Source organism: Uloborus diversus, chromosome 2 (assembly GCF_026930045.1).
Source record: "Uloborus diversus isolate 005 chromosome 2, Udiv.v.3.1, whole genome shotgun sequence".
Taxonomy (NCBI): Eukaryota; Metazoa; Arthropoda; class Arachnida; order Araneae; family Uloboridae; genus Uloborus; species Uloborus diversus.
The window spans coordinates 14,972,338-14,996,255 of record NC_072732.1 but is presented as its reverse complement, the minus strand read 5'-3'; the positions used below and the strand labels follow the sequence as shown (position 1 = coordinate 14,996,255).

The following is a 23,918-nucleotide window of genomic DNA, read 5'->3' as shown; positions in this document are numbered from 1 at the left end:
TTTTTCTTTTGAGTAAGAACACATAGCGAGCAAGGCCTAAAACCACTCATAACTTTTTAAATATTGAAACTGAAGCAATGAAACTTTTTCCCTGTGTTCAGAATAGTTTTTAGTTTTGAAATATGCAATAAAAATTTTTTTGATCGTTTCATCATTTTTGAAGTGCTGTAACGCCTTAAAAGCCTTATATTATTAAAAATCAATGTCAAGTATTTTATTTGCTATTAAATAAAAACTGGCAACAGACAAAAATTTTAAATCATTGCGTTTTATTTCCTTGTCAGTCAACAATGAATTCGGTTATCAATCGCGTGAATAAAGGCTTAGTCGTTATTAAAATCTGCTTTAAAAACGTTATAATTCGAATTCTTTGAAACATGAAAGTTCCAAACACATTCTATCAGACGCAGAAAAAAAAATTCTTTATTTTGATCTTAAAATTTAAAATTTTTAGCCATGTTTTCACTGAAAAATCGAGAAAAACCTTTTAGGGGTTTTTAATTAATATATTAGTTAATTAATGTCATCCAAAGATGCAACCTAGCTAAGAGGACTCTCGATCAACTCTCCTTTCAAACATTTTTTTTTTTTTTTCAAAGTCGGTCCATCCGTTTAGGCGCTAGAGTGCCACAGGCAGACACACAGATACGTCAAACTTATAATCCCCTTCCATTTAAGGCCCCTATAGAGGAGGAGCCGATGCATCCGCCATTTTGGAGCAAACTTGATCCAGTGCTTCGTAGCGATAGCATTGCTGCTGATGTTTACATTTCTTTAGCATGTGTTAAATTGAGTCAAATGGGTGTTTGTTCGGCTGTTGATTGTGCAAACAGCTCCAAAAAGGGATTTCAGCTCTTCAGATTTCCAGCAGATGCAGAAAGAGAAAAGAAATGGATGATTAATAGCCCGCGAAGTGACTAGCAGCTTGGAAACGGACGCCAACCGTTTCCAAAACCGTCGCCAATGTTCACCTTCGCTCTCCGACTCTCGTTCCCTGTTTGGCGAATGATTGCCAATAAAGGTAGCTTTCCCTGTTGTAAGCTTGCTCCAAAATGGCGGATGCGTCGGCCTCTTCAGTTATAGGGGCTCTACTTCCTTTGTGTGTTGGGGGTTAAAACTAAAGTGCTTCAGTTACATGGGCACGCATAGTTTTGCGTGGGTAGGAAAAATTAGAGAATGGGTGAAATAAAGTGCAAACTTTTCTTTCAATTCTAAACTTATTTAAAGGCTTTTATTTTATGCTTACCCAAAACAGTAATTTCTACTTCCGCTTCGTCACTTCCGGACTCATTGGTTGCGGTAATGTAGTACTTTCCCGTATCTTTCCTTGTTGCTTTCGGCAAACAGAACTTGCTGTTGTAATCTACGTTATTTATTTGGTACAGGTCACAGTCTTCAATGTTCTTTGGCCCAAAACGCCACTGCACTTTAGGTGGCGGTTCTCCAATGATATCCACATCAAAGTTGACCATTTGCCCTACTTTGATGATAATGTTCTTCAAATTAGTTCTGTCGATCCTGGGCTTCACTGTAAAAAAAAAAAAAAAACTTTCAGCCATTAACCTCGAAATGTGGTAGTTTAGAACAATATTATAAAACGTTCTTTCGATCGATAGTTGGTTAAATTAATAACAATGATAAAAATTCTAGGATAAAACAACACATCTGTGCAAGTGAGCAACTGACACAACTGTTCACACAATATGTTTTCAATTCTGAAGACTAATAGCTCAAGGACGTTCCTCAGAGCTACGTTAATTTTAATGTAACTCTTAATAAAAAGAATCATTATAACCTTAAGGAACAAGCGTAACAATAATCGAGTTCCTCTTGATAACAAGAGAGTGTATTGAACAAATACATGTAGCGCAAGATTTTGTTTATTTTTGCAAGATTTACTTTGTGTAGTTCTTTTGCAGTTATTTAATATCAAAAACAGTTGGATACAAAGATGTTTAACAATGACCATCAAAGTTCTAAAAATAACTGGAAAAGCTTAATAAAAAGCTTAGAATAATTTAAAAGTTACAATGAAGAGTAGTGCATTTTAATTGCCTATTCATCGAATGCTTTTGATTCATGCATTTTTTAGACCTGAAAACTGATTCTCTTGCTTTATTTTTTTATTTGAGCAATTTTTCGGTTGATCTTGAACAGTTCAAAAAAGCTTTACGCGGAAATTTGAATCCATTTAACATCCCGATTTAACATACGTATTCATTACAAAGAAATTTATTAAAAACAACATATAGAGCATGCATTTTCTCCTTTTGATATTATATTTTGAGCAAACAAAATGGAATAAGGATTTTTTTCCTTTTAATCAGAAAGGCATCAAGCGTAAAAGCTAATTCAATAATAATAATAACAATAAAAAACATTTACAGAAGCTATAAGCATATATTTTTCGCTGTTTTATTTCAAAGATGTAGAAAAAAGAAATTTTTAATAGTGTAACGTAATGCATTTCTCTATATACAGTGAAATTCCGTTACAACGAATACCAATACAACAAAATTTCTGTTTCAACGAACTACATTTTCAGTCCCTATATAACTGCTATTGCATTATTTGAATTCCGTTAAAACGAAATTCCCGTTACAACGAACAAAATTTGCAGTACCTTGAAGTTCTTTGTAACGGGATTTCACTGTATTTAACATTAACAAAGATGAAGTTTTCATTGACAGATTTAGTAAATTTGAAGAGCTTTATTTTTCGCCCGAATAGTGTTGTAGTTGAAGGGGGTCGATAGAACAATTTTCTGATACATTTAGTTTATTATTTCAAAAAAAAAAAAAATATATATACTGTATGTTTGTTTAGAACCACCATTTTTGAAAAGGTTAATGACTGTTTTTTTTTTTTTTTCATTTTATTGTGACTTGCAATCTAAAGCAACTATTTTTGGCTTAATCAAAATCAATCAACCACAAAACTTCATATAGTTTTTTTTTCGACACATTTTTGTAGCGGACCTAGCCTACTAAGATGCTTAACCTGGTAGGATAGTTTCAACAACAACAAAAAAACTGTTTCCACAATTTATCAGAACCTTTTTCTTACATTTAAAACTACCGCTGAAAAATTAATCACAAAGTATTGTCCGCTTTTCAGGAGAAGGCACTCCGCCACACCCCCTCGAACGCAGAGTTCCATTTTACGCGGGGGTGATCGGTACGCAATCCACGCGCTTCTAAAGGAGACAGCCAGACAGGGCGTGCATTTTAATGTGCATAAAAGTCTCAGTGTCCTTTACATTACTGCTTCACTTGTTTATTGGCATTTCAGTATTCTTACAGTTCAAAAACTGCTGCTTTTACAGCAAAATGCTATGATCCGAGTATACCTTCTGCCGAAAACAGCGAAATTGAATCATTGGATAGGGGAAGGTCGGGTAGTATTGGGCACCTAAGCCATTTCAATCATAACACTTTTTGTTTCATTTGTAAAGAATCAGTTTTTGCACTAAATTATGCTGTACTAAGTTATCTAACATAAATTGTAAACTTTGGTTAAAAAAACATGGAGTCGTATTTTTAAAAAATTTTTTTTGTCAAACTCTATTTTTGGCCAATTTTAAATTTTGGAGGGTTGTATCGAACAAAACATTGAAATGTTGAAATAAAAACAAATAGTTCAGAAATAACATTTTAATGTGCAAAAAAAAAATGAAACGAACTAAGTAGTTGGTTACTTAGAGTAAGTATACAAGTGTAAAAATGAAAAGCTTTGATCCTATCACCCAAAGTACTTTTTGGGACAAAATATGTTTCACTAGCTTCTCCAATTGTCATTTTATTAAGTCAAACTTTTTCAATGGTTTCTTTCATATTTGTTTCTCATCCCATTTATGTCGTGATTTTTCCATTTCAACCTGTTGGACAAAGAAAAACACCGACAGTATTTTATTTTGGTGCCAGTAACTTTGTCCGATACAACCCGACTGTAAAGCTACACTTGTTTAACCGCCACTAGGTTATTACTGAAGCTAGAAATTTTTATAGCTCATAATAGTTAGATTAATATTCTATCAGTCTAAAGGTATAATAATGAAACAATATAATTTATTCTATGTGAAAATATATGCCCCAGAAGTTAAGTTCGTGCACTGAAATTCTCTCAACAAACAAACAACTAACTTTGCACACCAGAACAAACGGTTGATTTGAACCAATATGGCGTATGTGGCTTTCTTCCCCAATACGGAACACTATGTTGACCCAGCACGTGCTGCCCCTGGCGGCGGAATAAGGAAGCAGCCCTTGTCCGATACTACCCGCTGTCCGATACTAAACGACCTTCCCCTACCACATGACGAGGGAGGAGTTAAGTGCTTTCTTGTAAAAAACGGAAATACTGTATGATATAAATATATGCAGAAGATGCAAAATCTCCAACTTACGGTTCTTAGGTTTCGCCAAATGTGGTGATGTGGATTGGCTGGGCTCTCCTGGACCGGCCTTGTTGACTGCCCGGACTCTGAACTCGTACTTGTCCCCTTCGTTCAGTCCGGTTACCTTGGCCTGGGGAATGTTTCCCTCCACTTCCTTGACGGGCACCCAATCTGGACTGTATTTGTCCTTTTTCTCGACGATGTAGCCTGTAATGGGGGCTCCTCCGTCACGAATGGGCGGGTCCCAGCGTAGCTGCACAAAATCTGTGTCGTAGTCTTTGATTTCGGGCATACCGGGTGCGCCTGGTTCGTCTGAAAGAAACACGAAACAAAAGATACATAAGTACATCAAAGGTGATTTTGTACAGCGTGGTTAAATACTATTATTAAAAGAAAATGCACAATGATATTTTGTAAGTAAAATTTAAACAAACATATCTTGCTTAATCTTGTAGGACTGTTGCTTAAGATCTGCAGCACTTTTGTAGTAAGTTACCGCCCTAAAGCCAGGGCTAAGGCAGAAATACTTAAAATACACCGCCAGCTCAGTTATTCCATCCGAGGACTGCTGTTTCCTGCTTTGTAGCACTCATCAGCCCGGAATAGGAATCACATGAGCTGGAGGTGAAAAATCTCTTAAGGGAGACAAGAGAGCCAAACAAACTGGTAGCTGATGCAGAATTAGCAAACCAGATGAGCGACCGCAGCAATGGTGCGGTTCAACTCAAAGATTGATGGCAAAGCTAAGGTATTTAATTAGCAAACCAGATGAGCGACCGCAGCAATGGTGCGGTTCAACTCAAAGATTGATGGCAAAGCTAAGGTATTTAATTAGCAAACCAGATGAGCGACCGCAGCAATGTTGCGGTTCAACTCAAAGATTGATGGCAAAGCTAAGGTATTTAATTTGCAAACCAGATGAGCGACCGCAGTAATGGTGCGGTTCAACTCAAAGATTGATGGCAAAGCTAAGGTATTTAATATAAAACTGATTATATTAAATACCTTAGCTCTATTGATGGCAAAGCTAAATTCTTACGTAATATTTTCCAAGTCGATATTCTGTATTAGAAATCGCTTGGTCAAGTGGTTTGGCAGGGCTAATATTTCATTTGCATTTGGAAGAGTTAAAAAACATATTAGAATGAGCTGTTTTTTAAAGAATGAGTAGTGTAAAATATAATAAAAGAATCGCACTGTGTATGGCATATGTCTTCTTTTTAATTAGTGCCGCATCATGTACAAAAAAGATTTGTCAAGAAAACGTTCAATCTAGATTCCTTTTAGTAAATATTACTTTACACTAAAGGGTTTAAAAAAGAAAAAAAAATAAGTGAATTTAGTAACGATTCAGTGTTGTAAGATTCGTTATTTCATTACTTTGAAGAGAGAAATGGAATCTTACGTAAGATAAGGGGGGGGGGCTTGAAAAATCTTACTTACCCTCACATGGGGGAAGGGAGTCAAAAATTGCCAAAATCATCCTTACGTAATCAATGAATTGCCCCTTAAACACGCACACAAAAAAAAATGGATTCGCATTTAGGGAAAAATAGCTTGATGTAAGGCCCCTATAGAGGAGGAGCCGACGCATCCGCCATTTTGGATCAAACTTGATCCAGTGCTTCGTAGCGATGGCATTGCTGCTGATGTTTACATATCTTTAGCATGTGTTAAATTGAGTCAAATGGGTGCTTGTTCGGCTGTTAATTGTGCAAGCAGCTCCAAAAAAGGATTTCAGCTCTTCAGATTTTTAGCTGATGCAGAAAGAAAAAAGAAATGGATAATTAATAGCCCGCGAAGTGACTAGCAGCCTGGAAACGACGCCAACTGTTTCCAAAATTTCGCCAATGTTCACCTTTGTTCTACGACTCTCTCGTTCCTTGTTTGGCGAATATTTGCCAATAAAGGTAGCTTTCCCTGTTGTACGCTTGCTCCAAAATGGCGGATGTGTCGGCCTCTCCAGTTATAGGGGTTCTAACTTGGTGGTGAAATGACACCTGATGTGAATCAATTTACCATAAGGATTCTTCGCCAACGTTGCTCGCTCTGTCTCCAGTGGCTCCGATTCCCCTTCGTCATTGATGGCTTTGACCCTGAAGTTGTACTTTTTGCCTGGATCCAGACCCGAGATGGGAATCTCTGTCTTGTCCTTGTCTGCTCTTCCTGCTGGGATCCATCTTCCCGTTGCAGGATCCATTCTTTCAACGAGGTATCCAGTGATAGGGGATCCACCGTCATCTTTTGGCTTGTTCCAACTGAGTTTGCAACCTTCGGCATGGACATCTGACACTTCCAAAGGACCCTCCGGTTTGGATGGTTTGTCTAAAGAAACATTAATTAGCGTTTTCTAAGGTAAACAATCAAAATATCGCAATAACTCTTTAAGATCTTGACAAAGAAAAAGTTACTCAGGAGGATTTGGGACTATAGTATAGTTCTCGAAAGGACACTGTATTTTAAAGTAACCGAACTGTATTAAAGTGAATTAAAGATCTCGAAAAGTACGTTGATTGAAACAAAATGTGCTGCAGCATTGCAATTTGAGGAAAGAAAAAAAGTTAAGTATAAAAATTTCTAGTGAGCTATTGTTTTGTTGTTTATTTTTATTTATTTATATAACTATTATTCATTTATTTATTTATTTCTACAGCTACAGATCATAGAACATTTTGAGGTCTTTTTAAATAATCACACGTAATGAGAGACGTTTTAATTAACTAAAAAAATACAGTTCATTTTGAATAAAAACGAAAACCTTTCGACTGAAAAGAAGTTTAAAAGCGGACGAGGAATTTTAGTCTCTAAAATGTATATAAAATTGATGTGGGAATAAAATGAACAAAATGAGATTTTATTTTATTTTTTATTTATTTACGTATATTATGTATTTATTTGGTTATTTAATTTTTTCAAGTAGATCTACAATTCGGTAGAATTTGATTGATATAAAGTTTCGCAGCCTTCCTTCTAAACTTAGCACAATCCAAGAAGGTAAAGACAGTGTTTGCTATTGACTTATTACAAAACGATTTCTGGTATGAAATAAATGCGTAAACTTACCCAAAAATACGATCTCCACTTCCTCCTCGTCTTTTCCGGATTTATGTATATTATGTATTTATTTGGTTATTTACTTTTTTCAAGTAGATCTACAATTCGGTAGAATTTGATTGATATAAAGTTTCGCAGCCTTCCTTCTAAACTTAGCACAATCCAAGAAGGTAAAGACAGTGTTTGCTATTGACTTATTACAAAACGATTTCTGGTATGAAATAAATGCGTAAACTTACCCAAAAATACGATCTCCACTTCCTCCTCGACTTTTCCGGATTTATGTATATTATGTATTTATTTGGTTATTTACTTTTTTCAAGTAGATCTACAATTCGGTAGAATTTGATTGATATAAAGTTTCGCAGCCTTCCTTCTAAACTTAGCACAATCCAAGAAGGTAAAGACAGTGTTTGCTATTGACTTATTACAAAACGATTTCTGGTATGAAATAAATGCGTAAACTTACCCAAAAATACGATCTCCACTTCCTCCTCGTCTTTTCCGGATTTATGTATATTATGTATTTATTTGGTTATTTACTTTTTTCAAGTAGATCTACAATTCGGTAGAATTTGATTGATATAAAGTTTCGCAGCCTTCCTTCTAAACTTAGCACAATCCAAGAAGGTAAAGACAGTGTTTGCTATTGACTTATTACAAAACGATTTCTGGTATGAAATAAATGCGTAAACTTACCCAAAAATACAATCTCCACTTCCTCCTCGTCTTTTCCGGAACTGTTAACGGCTGTCAATTTGTATTTACCGGACTGTTTCCGTACTCCATTTTTGATGTTCAGATGAGTCATATACTCTTCATTGTCAACTTTGACGGACTCTCCCTGTAGTGGTTTTCCGGCAAAAGTCCAAGTGCAAGTCGGAGCAGGCTCACCAATGACTTCAACGTCCAGTTTGACACTCTGTCCCGCTCGCACCACTGTCTGCTGCATGTTGTCACGAACGATTTTTGGTGCCACTAGGAAAGCAAAGTTAAGAATCAATTCAAATGCATAAGCATTGTACCAGTGGAGTAGCCATGGGGGGGGGGGATAGGGGGGTCAGACACCCCCCCCCCATGAGCCCCAAAAAATTATTTTTCAGTCGAATTTGAAGGGTTCTGTTTATGAGCTAAAAGATTTTTATTTAATATAATAGCTTTTATGACGTATGACGATAAAAAACTTATGTCTTTCTGTTTTGTGCAACATTTTTTCTCTTGGAGACAGGGCTTTCCTTCTTATGACGGCAGTATTGATCAAGGAATTTTCAAAGAAGAGATTGGTTTATAATGTCCTTTGTTGTTTAATCGATAAAGAGTTATATATATATATATATATATATATATATATATATATATATATATATATATATATATATATATATATATATATATATATATATATATACTTTAAACTTCAGAAAAAATGAACCCCCCTAAGGATTTTTTCTCGCTACGTCACTGCATTGTACTAGCTTACTTCTTCAAACGGCGGGTATAGTCATGGGGCTATGGTGGGAAAAACTGCATTTTGTGATAAAGTTATACAACTTAGCACGATGGTAGACATTGTGTAAACAAACATTTTAGGAAGAGGAGACATTCCAAAATACGAAAAAAAACCCTAGCAGTTATTTTTGGTCAAAAACCAAAAATAACGCTTCTTTTGTAATTTTTGTATTATTTTTTTAATCATTAAATGCATCATGTTATAAGTGTTTCTTTTATTTTTTATCGTCTGATGCCCAATTAAGAATGTAATTTAAAAAATAACTACACAAAATGTTTTTTTTTTATATCTTTAAATTGTAAATTCGCTGAAGTGAATTTTTCCCCCTATAATAAAATTACTGGTTTCTGAATTTAAATATGTGCTAAATTAGTGTTACAGCAAAGTAAAACGCCGATTATCCGAACTCTAATTGACCGAACTGTCCAATTATCCTGTCGTAATATCTCTTAATTTTATGACCAGGCACTCATAATCGAAACTCTTTCCCAAGAGTATAAAGGAATAAGAACTTGGGGCGATGCTTGATGATTTGAGGAATGTTTAGCAGCTCAATGTCTTCAAATATGCGCATTTAAAAGTTTCGTACTCTTCCGCTATGGGTTTTACAATCGTTTTAATTGCACTTGATGATTTACTAAATATATAAAATGGCAAAAAAAAAAAAAAAAACATTATGTTAACACCATGTTTGCTTTGCTTCTCATGTTTTAATTTTGTATTTAAATTTAACTCTTATTGTTTTTTAATGACTTGATAACTTCTCTTGGTAGATTATTTATATCTAAATGGAGCTTTTGGACTTGTTTTATTGAATTTTTATTGTCATTTTGCCGTTTGTTCGACATAATTAAAAACGAGCCGAGCTCCGTTATAGTAGACCTATTTCGGGAAAGTACCAACAATTACAAATTTGTGTGCATATGTAAATATTGGTACTCACAGTATCGTGGCTTAGCAGTATGTGACTTAGTTGGTTCACTGGGTTCCCCGGGTCCAGCTTTGTTGACGGCTCGGACACGGAACTGGTAATTGTTACCATAGGTCAAATCTGGGACTTTCCCTTCTGGTTTAGGACCCTGCGTCGTCAAGCATGGTTCCCAGCCTGGTCCATAGCGTTCCTTCTTCTCCACTATGTATCCAGTGATAGGGGCTCCACCGTCGTTCTTCGGCGGAGTCCATTTGAGGTCGACGTGGTTTTCGTCCCAGTCCACAATTTCTGGAGTTCCTGGTGCACCTGGTTCGTCTGAAAAGGAAGATGAATGTTGCAGATGAATCAGGTAATATTCACTCACCAATAAGATGCAAGCGATTAGGTTAAACGTTCATCATACGAAACGAGACATTTTTTAAATCTGTCATTAGTTTGCTTATCAGTTTGCAGTAATCTTCAAATTTTATGCAATATTATTCACGCTCAATTCACCAGCAATGACATTACGGTTCCACGTTATGATAATTTCGTAAGTTACTCGTCCGTCTTATGAGAATTTTGTTCTTAGAATTGGAATAGAAAAAGAACCACATCGAATTTTCGAAAAATCGCTTCAATGTGCACACCCCCATGCTACAAACTAACTTTGCCAAATTGCATGAAAATCGGCCGAACGGTCTAGGCGCTGTGCGCGTCACAGAGATTCTGACAGACAGAGATCCTGACAGACAGAGGGACTTTCAGCTTTATTATTAGTAAAGATAAAGAAAACTTTGTATATTGTATTTTACTTTTAAAGCACAAAGGTACTGTTAAAAATCATCTGTTTAGAAATGAAAACATTTATCTTCTCGTTTTTTCCAAGCAGCTTTGACTTAGAAATAAGTAAATGTCAGATTTGAATTCAAGCAAGCAGATCATCTCAAAAATAACGCATGCGCAGAAAGGAAAGCGGGAGTTGAACTTCTCACTTTCTCAATGCAGATTTCTGACTGTTGTAAAAATATTTTTAGCTCCGAATTTAAAAGCTAACTGAGCGCATTTTTAAAGTGACTTCAGTTCGATTACGGCCCGTCCAGACTGTTTAAGCTTTCAAAGGGAGCGAATAAGTCCATGGACTACTTACTAGCTTTGTAAGAATTACAGGCGAGCGAAATACCGTACTCACGAATGGTACAACATGTGCTTATTTTTGAGACATTCGTATTCTCAAACAAATTCGACATGTTCTCATTTTTGAAACATCCCTATTCTCAGAAATAATACCGTCTCGGCATTCAGAAATGCGAACATGGTGAATCGTTTTTGAGAAGAGTGTATATTTCAAAAGTAAGAACTCTTGCTTTTCAATTCTAAGCCAAATTGTCTCGGAGCCATTTTGAGTAAGTGATATTTTCAAAAATTAGCGATTTTGTCTCAATTTTAAGAAATTTGTTTTAACAGTGTATTTTTTCGATTCTTAAAGGGTCACGGTACCTTTCCAACATTTTTTTTTTGAATTTAAGTAAATTTTATACTTCTTTGAAACCGTAACATGCATACTTATTTCTTAATCAATAACTTATTTTCAAAATTTAAAAATATTGCCTACTTTTTTAAAAAATTTAAAAAATTGAAAAAAAATTTTAATTTTTTGAAATTTCTAAGGCTTTTTTATTTTTGCACTAATTAATTTTTTTTTTTTGCTAAACGATCACTATAATCATCTCTAAAAATCTGTGCATTCATTTGCTTATGAGTTTATTAGAAAATTTTCTGTGATTAATTATGTAAAAAAATCAAAGGTTTTTTTTAATGGTTTTTAAAAGTTTAATATGCTTTAAACATTTGAGTAATTTATAAAATGCTTATCCAATGCACAGTTTTGTCAAATATGTTATCCCAATCGCAAAAAGTATTATTTTTAAGCTGTATCTTTTAATAGAAAAAAAATCCTTAAGGATTCTAATGACATGAAAACACAAAAATACCATCATTGAGAAAAAGCAGTTTAAAGTTTTTTTTTCTCATAAGAACACATAGCGAGCATGGCCTAAAACCACTCATAACTTTTTAAATATTTGAACTAAAACAATGAAACTTTTTCCCTGTGTTCAGAATAGTTTTTAGTTTTAAAATAAGCAATAAAATTTTTTTTTGATCGTTTCATCATTTTTGAGGTGCTGTAACCCATTTACCATGTAGTAGTTAGAGTTTTAGCGGCACTCCAGATCGGAGCAGAAATAACTAGTATGTTGTGGCCATCACGAAACTTTCTTCTATATCTTTCTTATAATTCTGATCCCTCCCCATGCCTAACGAGGAAGCAATATTCCCAACGAAAACAAAATTACACATGCCAAAACTTGATGACCATCCCAATTCCTGATTTATCTCAAAAGCAAAGCAAAGAATGAAAATTGAAAATTATTTTTAAAGCCTTGCTGAAAATAATTACAAACATTTATCTGTTAACAGACACAAGATGGCAACAGTTAAAAATTTTAAATCATTGAGATAATATTTCGGATCATTTCCATGCAATTAAAAGCACGAGAAATACGCAGACGACAATCTATTACGATTTATCTTTCTTATTGTTGCAATTAAAAAGCTATTTTCATTCACACAAATAAATAAAAAAATCAGCCCCCCCCTGGAGCGATTGGCGCCAAAATTAAACCAACGCCTGTTTACATATGGATTCATATTTATTCCAAATTTCATCCAGAACGTAGCATTACTTCTTGAGATACGGCACTCACAATGGAAAAAAAAGAACGTTCGATTGCGCCACCCCCTTTTTAGCTGTTGACACCAAAATAGAATCATTTCTTATACCCTCTAAGGGCTACTTGTCGATAAATTTTTGTTTGATTACGTTCTTTATTTATTGAGATACAGCAGTCGCAATTGACAGCAAAAAACGTTCTATAGCTCAATCCCCGTTTGAGCTATTGACACCAAAATTGAATCAGGATCTCTACCTGTTAGGGACAACATATGGACCAAATTTTGTCTGATTCCGCCAGTTACTTCCTGGGGAATAACAATCGAGCAAAACTCAAAAAACGTCCCATTGCTCCACCCCCCTTGGAGGAATTCGCGCCAAAAACCAATGGGCACAAGTTCACATAGGGGCAGATATGTGTACCAAATTTCGTTCGATTTCACGCGGTAGTTTTTGCTGTAGAGCGGCCACAAAAAACTGGTCACACACAAACGTGACACCCATACACACATACACACACACAGACAGACGGACATTTTCCAAAAATGGTCGAAATGGACTCAGCACACCTCAAAACGTTCGAATCCGTCAAAATTCGAAATTCGAAAATTTGCACGAATCCAATACTTTCTTCTATATATTAGATATAGAAGAAAGTAAAAATGAATGTTCAGTCAAAACGATTAACCTTCTTTATAATCGATTTTTCAGGCAATCATATGTAAATATTTAAGTACTTACCATAAGGATTCTTGGCGAGCGTAGACCTGTCAGTGACCAGCGGCTCCGATTCTCCTTCGGGATTGATGGCCTTGACTCGGAATTGATATTCTTTCCCAGGTGTGAGTCCTGTTACGTCCATTTCTGGCACATCCGTTCGTCCAACGGGCACCCAGTTTCCTGTGGAAGTATCCAACTTTTCCACTGCGTAACCTGCTATCGGTTTACCGCCGTCATCTTCGGGTTTGGACCATTTAAGTTTGCAGCCCTTGGCTGTGACATCGCTGACTTTCAGAGGACCTGTTGGTCTGCTAGGAGCAGCTGTAAAATAGTTATAGTTTTTTAAGTTTCAAAATATTATGTATGCAGCTGTAACAGCATTTTTGCAGGAGAAAAAAAAACGAAAAGGTACCATCCAACCTTGAAACGCGAGCCTGAAATTTTCCCTGCCCTTTAAGTCTTTCCCTTGTGAACTTCACTTAACCTTTCATTGCGAAATATTTTCATTGATGTTGCTCTTAGGAATAGATAAGTTCAATATATTCCCAAGAAATGACAGGAGATACTTGAGAAGTTTCAAACTATAAGTCTATATGGTATATTGCCAAGGAACTACACAAATAGTGTAATGAAGAAAAAAATATGTGGAGAAAGAAGTCGAAAGGGCATATTGAAACCTTTTTTTTTTTTTTTTTTTTTTGCGCAATCACATTGCTTAATGTTCTCACTTGACTGTTTTGATGTCCTATGACTTTATTTTCCCCCCGCCTCCCTGTGCAGCACCACCGTCGACCGGCCTCACAGTGCTGCTCCTCTAGCGAAAACCGTCTCCAGGTTACGTCCATATCCTACACGCACACAAGCACACACCTACACCACACATACACACCAACACACACACATATACACACGCACACACCTACACACACATACACACCAACACACACATATACACACACATACACAAACACATATACACACGCATACATATACACCTACATACACGTACACTCCAACACGCACACATATACACACACACCTACACACACTCATGACTGCAGACACAAACACAAACACGCCTACATACACACACACTCGTGATTGCGAAAAACATAATTTGAATTCCAAATGTCAAAATTCAAATTAATTTTTATTTATTTTATTTATTTATTTATTTATTTTTTGACGCATGAATTATTTGCGACTCAGATGCTGTCGTATGTTCCAGTTCAGAGGTGAGGTCTTAGCGTGTCGAAATTCAAAGAAAAGTCGCCAAATTTTAAGACTTCGCGAAACATTGAAGCTACCACCCGACCTCATCGTCTGCATGTGGCTGGTCATCCATCTGCATAGCGTGTGAAATATGTCTTCCATTTCTAACCAAAACTCGCTTGATTTATAAAATTCTCTTAAAATTTCTGTAGATTTTTAGAGTTCATATTTCGATAAAAGGACATGATGGCAAGTAATTTAGTAGTCCAAAAACATGCTTTGCTATGCTCTTTCGATTGCTACTAATTTTTGTTTTTTCATTATTACACCATCATGTGGTTTCTTGGTTAGATGCAAAAACGAATCGATCTGGTGAGATGCAACGATTGGCTACACTGCTGTGGGCAAGTAAAGGGTAAAAACTGAAAACTTATCATTTTTTGGGTTTTTTGTCTTGTATTGTACAGTAGCTTTATTGTACAAGCTTGCCTATTTGGTTTCCGATGAAACAAAGCGCGAAGAAAACATCTTAACACTTCCCTATTGTTGGTATTGAATAAAACTCGCGTTTCTTCAAAATTCAATAAAATTCATTTCTACAGATACTGCCGTTTTCCTACCAATGGAGAAATAGTCATCAGCAGTATAAACCATGGCATTTCGCCCGTGCTTTATGCTGTAAAGTCTTTAATCTTTTCAGTACAATTGACCGCAAAAAAAAAAAAAAGAAAAAAAGATTAATACGCGGCGCAAGATTTTGTTTCAATTAATAAAATATATCGCTAAATCAAATGAATTTCTTTTCCCCCATTCGTAGAATTATTTTTCTTTTTTTTTTTTCGGTAGAACAATAAAAAAAAAAAGAAAGATTTGATTCCAAATTGAGTACTACTATTAATGATATTAGTGATTTCTGTATGAGACATCACAGTTTGTCAGTCATTCATTCAATAGTTTTCGATAGTTAAGGTCCAACAGCTGCTTTTCTAAACTCATAGATAACTTTCTTGGATCATAATTTTTGATGTAATCAAAAGTTTTGTTGGATACACTTTAACAGTTTATGTTCCACGAAAGTAATAGGGTAAATGATCGTTATTTGGACGTGAAACATTGTACGACATGAGAATAGTAAATGCCTCACATCGCTCGTTGTCAAAACATAACATAAATGATTTATTAGTTTTGACACTAACTTCGAAAGTAACGTCAGTACAGTGCTAATTTAACCCTGGAGAAGTCGCGTTTTCTTTTGTTACGCTAGTGCTTGCGCTTCGATCTTTTCCCCGCCGTAGCGATACGTGAGACAAGAGCAGAAGAAAGGAAGTGCCGGGGAGAAAATGACACCTGACTAGGATGGCGCGCTATTGGTCTAAATGACCAATATACATTTCCAAAAGCTATGCGACCTTGAAATACCGAAGAAAATTCTCACAACTAAGTGTGTGGGCTGGGGAGAGTCTGACTTTCAGCTACACAGATGGGCCCATTATTATAATAAGGGGTGATGGGATAGAGCGAAATATCTGACAACGGGCGGGGAATCGACCGAAGCGCGACTTCTCTAGGGTTAAAAGCAATTACTAGAGCAGTTGAAAAGAGTTTAACATATTGGAAAATCACAGAAAGACAAAAATCCCATTACTCACCCAACACAACAAATTCTACATCAGCTTGATCTTTTCCGACTTCATTTTCGGCAAAGATGGTGTACAACGCAGTATCCTTACGTTGGGCATCATTGATAGTGATTCGAGTCTTATAATCTTCACTCACGACCTCCACGTTGTCGGCTGTCTTTACCACCTAAAATAGAAAATTTCAAAACGAATTGGTAATTGTATTCTATACCATGCATTGAAATCATCAGGGTATAGATTCTTTAAGTGAAAAAAAAAAGTCAGAATATTAACCATACTTAAAGAAATATTATTCTGAGAGAGTTGAAAAGACTAACGCAAATTTAATGTTGCAGCAAGAAATTCTATCGATAAATATAGCAGGTCAATATGTTAACTTAAAGATTTTTTTTCTACAGCGTGTGGTACAGCGCTGGTAAAAAAATATTGCATCACCCTCGCATTCTCACAACAATGGGATTATGGGAGAAGTTTTGATCAACCGATTAACGATGAATATATGTGAAATTCTGCAAAACTTATGAAATAAACATTTAACAGCAGGAATCGGATAATTGTTTACGTAGATCGGGGCTGTTTCCGGGCCAAGGCAAATTGCTGACCCCATGCTCATTTTTCCATTTCTGAACCTGCGTGTGAGTTTAGAGAAAAAAAAGTACTTAACCCCATGTCAATTTAGCTCTAATGGCAGGATGAAGGTTTTTAAATTGTTACTTACCAGTTTTACCCTGTACGGACGGACAGACACGGAGCAAAATCATCCTGGAAAATGACGTTTGGAACTGAAGTAAAGTGATCCCGGAAAGTAGAAAGCAACTTCTCCTCCAAAATGCCAATATACACCTGAGCGTTAACTGTTCCTTGCATAAAGTGAAGCCCAGCAACTCCTTGATCAGAAACACGTCCCTAAATCATCTGGGATACGGGATGCTTGAATGTGTGTTGAATGCAGTCGGGATGATATTCATTCCTCTCCTTTGCGGCGCGGGTGATGCAATTTTTTTTTACCACCACTGTATAAAGAACTTTGACATTTTCAGGAGTGACTACTGACTTTAGTGAGAGTAAAGAAGTGAGGTTGGTCTCTTCAAATTATTCTTTCATTGTCGTTTCAAGAAGTGAGATGGTGTCACAATTTGATGGAAGAAACAGAAAGTTATCTGGCGTTCGCTTCGTTACTTTTCCTTTCGTTTTTGTGACTCTGGATGAGTTTCAAGGTCGCAATTTATTGTACCTATCATTCCTCTGGGAAGACTCAAAGGGCCACACCTGTTTGTTCAAGCGAACTGTGAGACCATCACATTTCTGAAAACGGCAAGGAAAACATAATACATTGCGATCAACCTCACTTCTATACTCTCACTACAGCCAGTGAAGTCACTTCTCAAAAAGAGAGATAGCTGGTGACATACTGAACATTCTACGTGATTAAAGTTTAGAAACTAACATCCAAAAATGAATACTCACTTTATCTTTAATTTTCCATGTAATTGTCGGGGGTGGTTCTCCTCTGACGTTCACTTCTAGTTTAATCACTTTACCTTTCTTCACAGTGATCGTGTCCAAATTACTTCGGTCAATATATGGTTTCACTAAAGAGAAAGAAATAATATTTTAGTGCAATTTTGTAAATCATTTTATTATGTCATGCACTTTGCCTGCCTTATACTATTGAATTTTTTTAATAATAAACGAATAAGGAAAGAAGATTAATATTGTTTCATTAATTCACAAAATGTTTTTTAGAAGTTTGATGAATAAAGGATTAGTGGAAGTAGCGTAGCTTCTGGGTCGGGTTTTTTGGTCATAATTGTTCCTATATGTATATCAACAAGCCTATTAAGATTTGCAATATGTGTTAAAATCAAATGTTCTGGGAAGGATTTTGACGCAAAAACTTCCCTCTTGGCTGCGTCACTAGTTAGTGGCTTTTTTTGTGAATTTTGCTACTAGATGACAGCCATTAATGGCGCATTTTGAAGTCTAGGTTTTGACTGCTCAAGTTGGATATGATGCCTTTGAACATGAAAATTCACTGAAATACATCACCATTTGTAATAGCAAACTAAAATCGCAACAGACAGAAGTAAACGAAACTTACGTCTTCTGTGTTTAACAAGATGCATCTTGGTGGCATCGCTGGGTTCACTGGGACCAGCTTTATTCACGGCAATTACCCGGAACTGGTATTCCTGTCTTTCTTTGAGATCCGCCACGTCAGTCTGCAATGTAGTTCCAGGGACCTCTAGGGCTTTTTCCCACTCGGGACTTGACTTCAACTTCTTCTCGATGATATATTTACTAATCGGTGCTCCACCATCTGATTTGGGCTTGTCCCATTTTAGATCAACTTTTATGTTGTCGTAGTCCACAATCTGCGGGGTTCCTGGTTTTCCAGGTTCGTCTGAAAAGACATTTAAAGTTAAAAATAATTGCAGAGGTTCTAAAACTTGTCCTTTTATTGTTTGGATTCCACCGCCCTCCCCCTCCGAATTTCTATACTCTATGGTTGATTACTCGGTACTCTCGTTCTAAAATTTATAATTCTGCATAAATTTCAGGCTATCTTTTCAGAGTTTTCATTCTTAGGAAATATTAAAAGAAAGGAACCCTGTTAATGCAGAAAAATTAAATGTTACACATTAATGCATAAAGAAATCATCACAAAATCAATTATCTATGAGCAAAAAAGCAATGTGAACAAAGAAGGCCCATTCCAAGTTAAGCAAAAAACATTTAAAAAATTAAAAAAAAAAACATACTCTTTACGAATTTAATGACATCCTTCTCACAGGACATAAGTTCCCAAAAATCTACTGATAGAATGAAAGTAAGTTTTCGAACAACATTTTTAACTATCGATCTAAAAATTTCTACTCAGAAAATATTTCTGAAAAAAAACTTTTTAAAACTGAAAAAACGTCTGAAATAACTAAAACAGTCCTTAGAAAACCCCTTTAAAAATTCCATCGGAATCGGGACAGTTCCAAAATATTCCCATTCAAATGCTTACTTCTATAACCATTAAAATCTTCTCCAATTCATTTATCAAGAAAATAACGGCTCTAGTCGTAAATTTTTAATGTTTATAGCAGAAGGAAGTTCGCAACAATTTATTTATAAAAGGCTCTAAAGTCATAAAATGACTATGGCGAAACATGGCTTCTCAATATTTTTCATCAATAATTTCAATATCACTTGTAATCAAAGAAACATTATGGTACTTACCATAGGGATTCTTTGCCAGTATGGGCTCCAGTGTCTCTAAAGGTTCTGATTCTCCTTCCTCATTTGTGGCTACTACACGGAACAAGTACTCTTTACCAGGGGTCAATCCAGTCACTTCGAATTCTGGTTCTTCTGTCTTCCCACACCGTGTCCATCTGCCGGTTTCTTTATCGAGTTTCTCAATCTCGTATTGTTTGATGGGCAAGCCGCCGTCATCTTTGGGCTTGTTCCATTTCAACTTGCAGCCTTCTTTATGGACATCTGATACCTTTAGTGGTCCTTCCGGTTTTGATGGTGTGCCTACCGAAAAAAAGCGCAAATTAAAAACTTTTAAACGCACCTTAATTTAACATGTGAATTACGCTAGACGAAAAGCAACAGAAGTAAAAGCAATTTTAAATGTTGTATGTACTAAAAGAAACAATTAATATTTCTTTTTAAATGTCCAAATGTTTCAGAACTTAACCAAACCATTCACATACATTTTTTTTAATATTGAAGCAGGTTATGAGCAAGAGAGTTAAATAAAACTAGCCAAGACCTCAAAGGTTTGAGTACTTTTACTTGAAAATTTTTTCTCCAGAAATAATTTCTGACGTTAATGATACATTTAAAAAAAATGTGTTTTTTCTTTTTTATACAGGAATTGCCGAATTTGACATTATTCAGACATCCTATTCAGCCATTTTATAAAATGATTCAGCGTGCATGATAAAAAGGAAAAGAAAAACGCCTAAAATTAGTGACAGAAAAAAGTTACTGACTCTGAAAATGGGCAGAAGTATCAAAGCTCAAACGTAGCCTTATCCTATTGGTGCATAAAATGTAATTATGCACTTTTATTTAGTTTTTTAAAATATTATTTTTATTCCCGTGGAATAATTAAATATGACGTAATTTGCGATAAACCGTTTTTACTTTACCTTTTTATAAACTATTTTATTAATAAACGCACAAGACAATTGGAAATAAAACTACTATAATCTGCAAAATGGAAAAATAGGATAATATCTTCTTATTGTCCCTGTTCCCCCCTCTCCTCATTTTGAGAGTTAGTCGATAATTATAGAAAATTTTCTCCCCTCTCCAAAATGCACATAACTTATCATTTGTTATAATTTAACAAAATTGCATTTACCCAAAACAGTGACATCCACCGTTACGCTGTCTTTCCCATTAGTATTGGTGGCTGTGATGACATATTTCCCTGAATGTTTCCGCGTTAGTTTATTCAAATAAATGTCAGAATGATAGTCTCTGTTGTCGATCTTGATGTTGTCATTGTTGGACAGCTTGACATCATCTCCGAACGTCCAGACGACTTTCGGTGGTGGTTCACCCCGGATGTCGACTTCGAACTTATGAGATCGACCCACTTTCATGACTACGTTGTTCAAGTTGGTGCGATCAATGTATGGTTTCACTGCAAAATATAAAGCAAAATGCATTAAAAACTGGAATGGATTGGTACTCATAATTTAAACACAAATTTATAAAATTGTTGAACCACCAGGAATAAAGATTAAAGTCCATATAAGGCTGCCATTGGAACTGGTAAACTATTACTGACGGTATCTGACTGTAAGATTATTAAGGTAAGGAATATGAAAGTCACTAAATTATAACAAGGAAAAAGGTTGGGGATTTCAAATTTAAGAAACCTAACAAAAGATTTGCATGCGGGGAACAATATAAGCGTTCTTTTTCGTGATTCTTCTAGTAGTACTTTATAATTGTAGTGGGATTTTTTTTTGAAAACATTTTACATATATTTAATATTTTAGATAGTTTTTAAGTGCAAAACTTTAGGTCTTAAATTAAGATTCAAAGACAAAAAACATGTACTCGTTATAACATTGAAAATTGTTGAGAAGCTAAAAATAAAAGCTAATCATGGCAGTTAAGTTTCAAAGTTTAGGTAAGTTTATAAGTTATTTAAAATACTTGCCGGTGTTCATGTACATATAATAAACCATAACCAGTAGCACACAAAAACGATTCAATAAGATTATCTTTGTGAAAAAAGCTAGAAGCCAAACTAAATGATCGCAAGAAGCCAAAATAGCGATTTTTGAAAGTTAGAAAAAAGAAAACTTTATGACAAAAATGTGAATCATAAAACCAGTGTGCAAAAAGTGAGCAAATGAAGATAGAGACATGTTCAGGTGTCACTTTTGAGTGAAAAAGAAGTGTCCTTACAGAGGCAAAATATCCGACAAAAGTTTTTTCGGAAAAATCTTTTCTTTCTGCCCGTGGCTATAAGCACGAATTGAATAGGGGCGATTAGTTGTGTGTTATATGTGCTGCTAATGATTTGGCACTTTGAAAATAAAAATAAGGGCAACCGAATTTAAACGAATTTAACGTTTAAAATAATTCATAAGCTTGGCATAATAATTATTTACGAAATAAATCCAATTTTTAAACTGATCACTAAAACTATTATTTGCGTTGTTATCATACAGGGTGTTTCAAAATGAATAGCGGGGTTTTAACATGTTATAATATGTATTGCACCAAACTTATAGCCACGTGATATATCAAATGAAAGAGAAACTCAAACAGTTTTTTGTTTGTTGGCATCAATGCGCATGCGCCTGGAATGTTTCTGCTGCAATCCGCCTTCTTATCTGGATACTTTACAGCTATGGCTCTTCCCTCAACTGGCACAAGATGAACCAGAAAACTTCATCTTTCAGCAAGATGGTGCGCCGCCTCACTGGCATAATGAGGTACGCGATTGGCTTAACCTAACTGTACCCGACCGCGGGATTGACCGTAAGGGGCCTAATGACAGGGCTTGTTTCCCATGGCCTCCACTGTCACCCGACCTAACGCCGTGTGATTTCTATCTTTGGGGATTTATCAAGGACCGTGTGTATGTGCCTCCACTGCCAGCCGACCTCCCCGAATTAAGGAACAGGATTGAAACAGCTGTTGCAGCAATTACTAATGAGACACTCATCAAAGTTTGGGAAGAACTCGCATATCGTATTGACGTGTGCTGAGTGACGAATGGTGCTCACGTTGAACACTTGTAGGCTATTATGTAAAACTGTTTGAGTTTCTCTTTCATTTGATATATCACTTGTGGCTATGAGTTTGGTGTAATAAATATTATAACATGTTAAAACCCCGCTATTCATTTTGAAACCCCCTGTATATTAAAGTATGTTTTTACTATTATATTTGGCCATTAAATTATCTAACCTAATCCTGATAGGTTAAATTGGGAGAAAACCAGAATTCAAAATTATCCTTAATATTCGACATAGGTCATGTTGAATATTAAAGATTAGTTAAATATAAATTTATATTTATTATTAAGGATAAATTCAATATAAGCTCATTTTTTGCATTGAAAAGGGCGTTCCTTGTAACGCCGAAACACATGTTTGCAGTATTCTGTAATTTGTTACATGTTGACGTTGTTATTTCTTATTATAATTTAACTCAGTTGGTTAGGGATACGTTTCATGTAAAGTTATGTTTAAAATTTAGGATATTTTTAACATAAAATTATATTGAACATTAAAGATAAAATTTAACATACGGTAATGTGGATTGTTAGTTATCACGCAAGCGAGATTCTGTATGCATAATTTGATATAGAAATATTTATCACCAGGAAATTATTGCTTGTAAGAACATATAAAGTAGGACTTTTCTCACAAAAGCTATGTAGGCAATTGATCTCAAAAGTGCCGGAACGTAAAATACTAAAAGAACTTACGATTTCTGTGCTTGACAATATGTAGAGGAGTTTCTGAACTTGGCTCTGATGGACCAGCTTTGTTGATGGCTTTAATCCTGAACTGAACGCTGGCATTTTCTTGCAAGTTGGATACTTTTGCTTGACATTTGTCGTTGTCTGTTTTCAAAACCTCTTTCCAGTCGTTACTTAGCTTATCTTTCATTTCAACGACGTAGTTAGTGATGGGGGCGCCACCGTCGTTAGATGGAGCTGACCACTTCAAGTCGACCATAGTATTATCATAGTCGACAATTTCTGGTTTTCCAGGTTTATCAGGTTCATCTTTTAACAGAAAAAAAATATTTTTAAAATTTGTTCGTAAGTATATCCAAAAGAAAACAATATTTCTTTTTTAAAGTCGTTTTACAAATCGTTAACAGTTAGAGGGTTTCCGCTAGGTTTTTATTTTGTCCACAGGAAGAATAGGGACTTAAATCTAAAAAAAAGGGGACCAAAAATGGACCTCTATCTGAAATATGAAAAGTTAAAATTAGTTTGAATTGATTTATCGGTAGTAATCAGTAATAAGCCCCTTTGCCTGATACTATAAACCACCTATTTTTGCCTGATAATTCGCTGTTTTTTTTTTTTTTTTTTTTTTTTGAATAAAAATTACTTTTGTTTTGAACAAAAAATTATGCTTATTGAACTTATCACATTGATCAATGGTTTTAAACTCTAGCTGAAGTGCCTCTAGTTAATTAAAAATATCCTAACTTTTCTGGTACAAGTGTGAACAACATTCATATTTTTTAAATAA

At 35.3% G+C, this 23,918-nt stretch overlaps 1 protein-coding gene across 1 annotated transcript in view; it reads right to left on the bottom strand.

Annotated features, from left to right (window-relative positions):
* Positions 1–23,918, bottom strand: part of LOC129217747 (twitchin-like) — a 364,621-nt gene that overhangs the window by 160,761 nt on the left and 179,942 nt on the right. Inside the window, 12 exon segments of the mRNA XM_054852086.1 lie at positions 1,247–1,528; positions 4,406–4,708; positions 6,416–6,721; positions 8,150–8,428; positions 9,904–10,206; positions 13,346–13,645; positions 16,186–16,342; positions 17,644–17,768; positions 18,278–18,580; positions 19,405–19,704; positions 20,543–20,827; positions 23,138–23,440. Of these exon segments, the coding sequence (XP_054708061.1) occupies positions 1,247–1,528; positions 4,406–4,708; positions 6,416–6,721; positions 8,150–8,428; positions 9,904–10,206; positions 13,346–13,645; positions 16,186–16,342; positions 17,644–17,768; positions 18,278–18,580; positions 19,405–19,704; positions 20,543–20,827; positions 23,138–23,440 (3,246 nt within the window).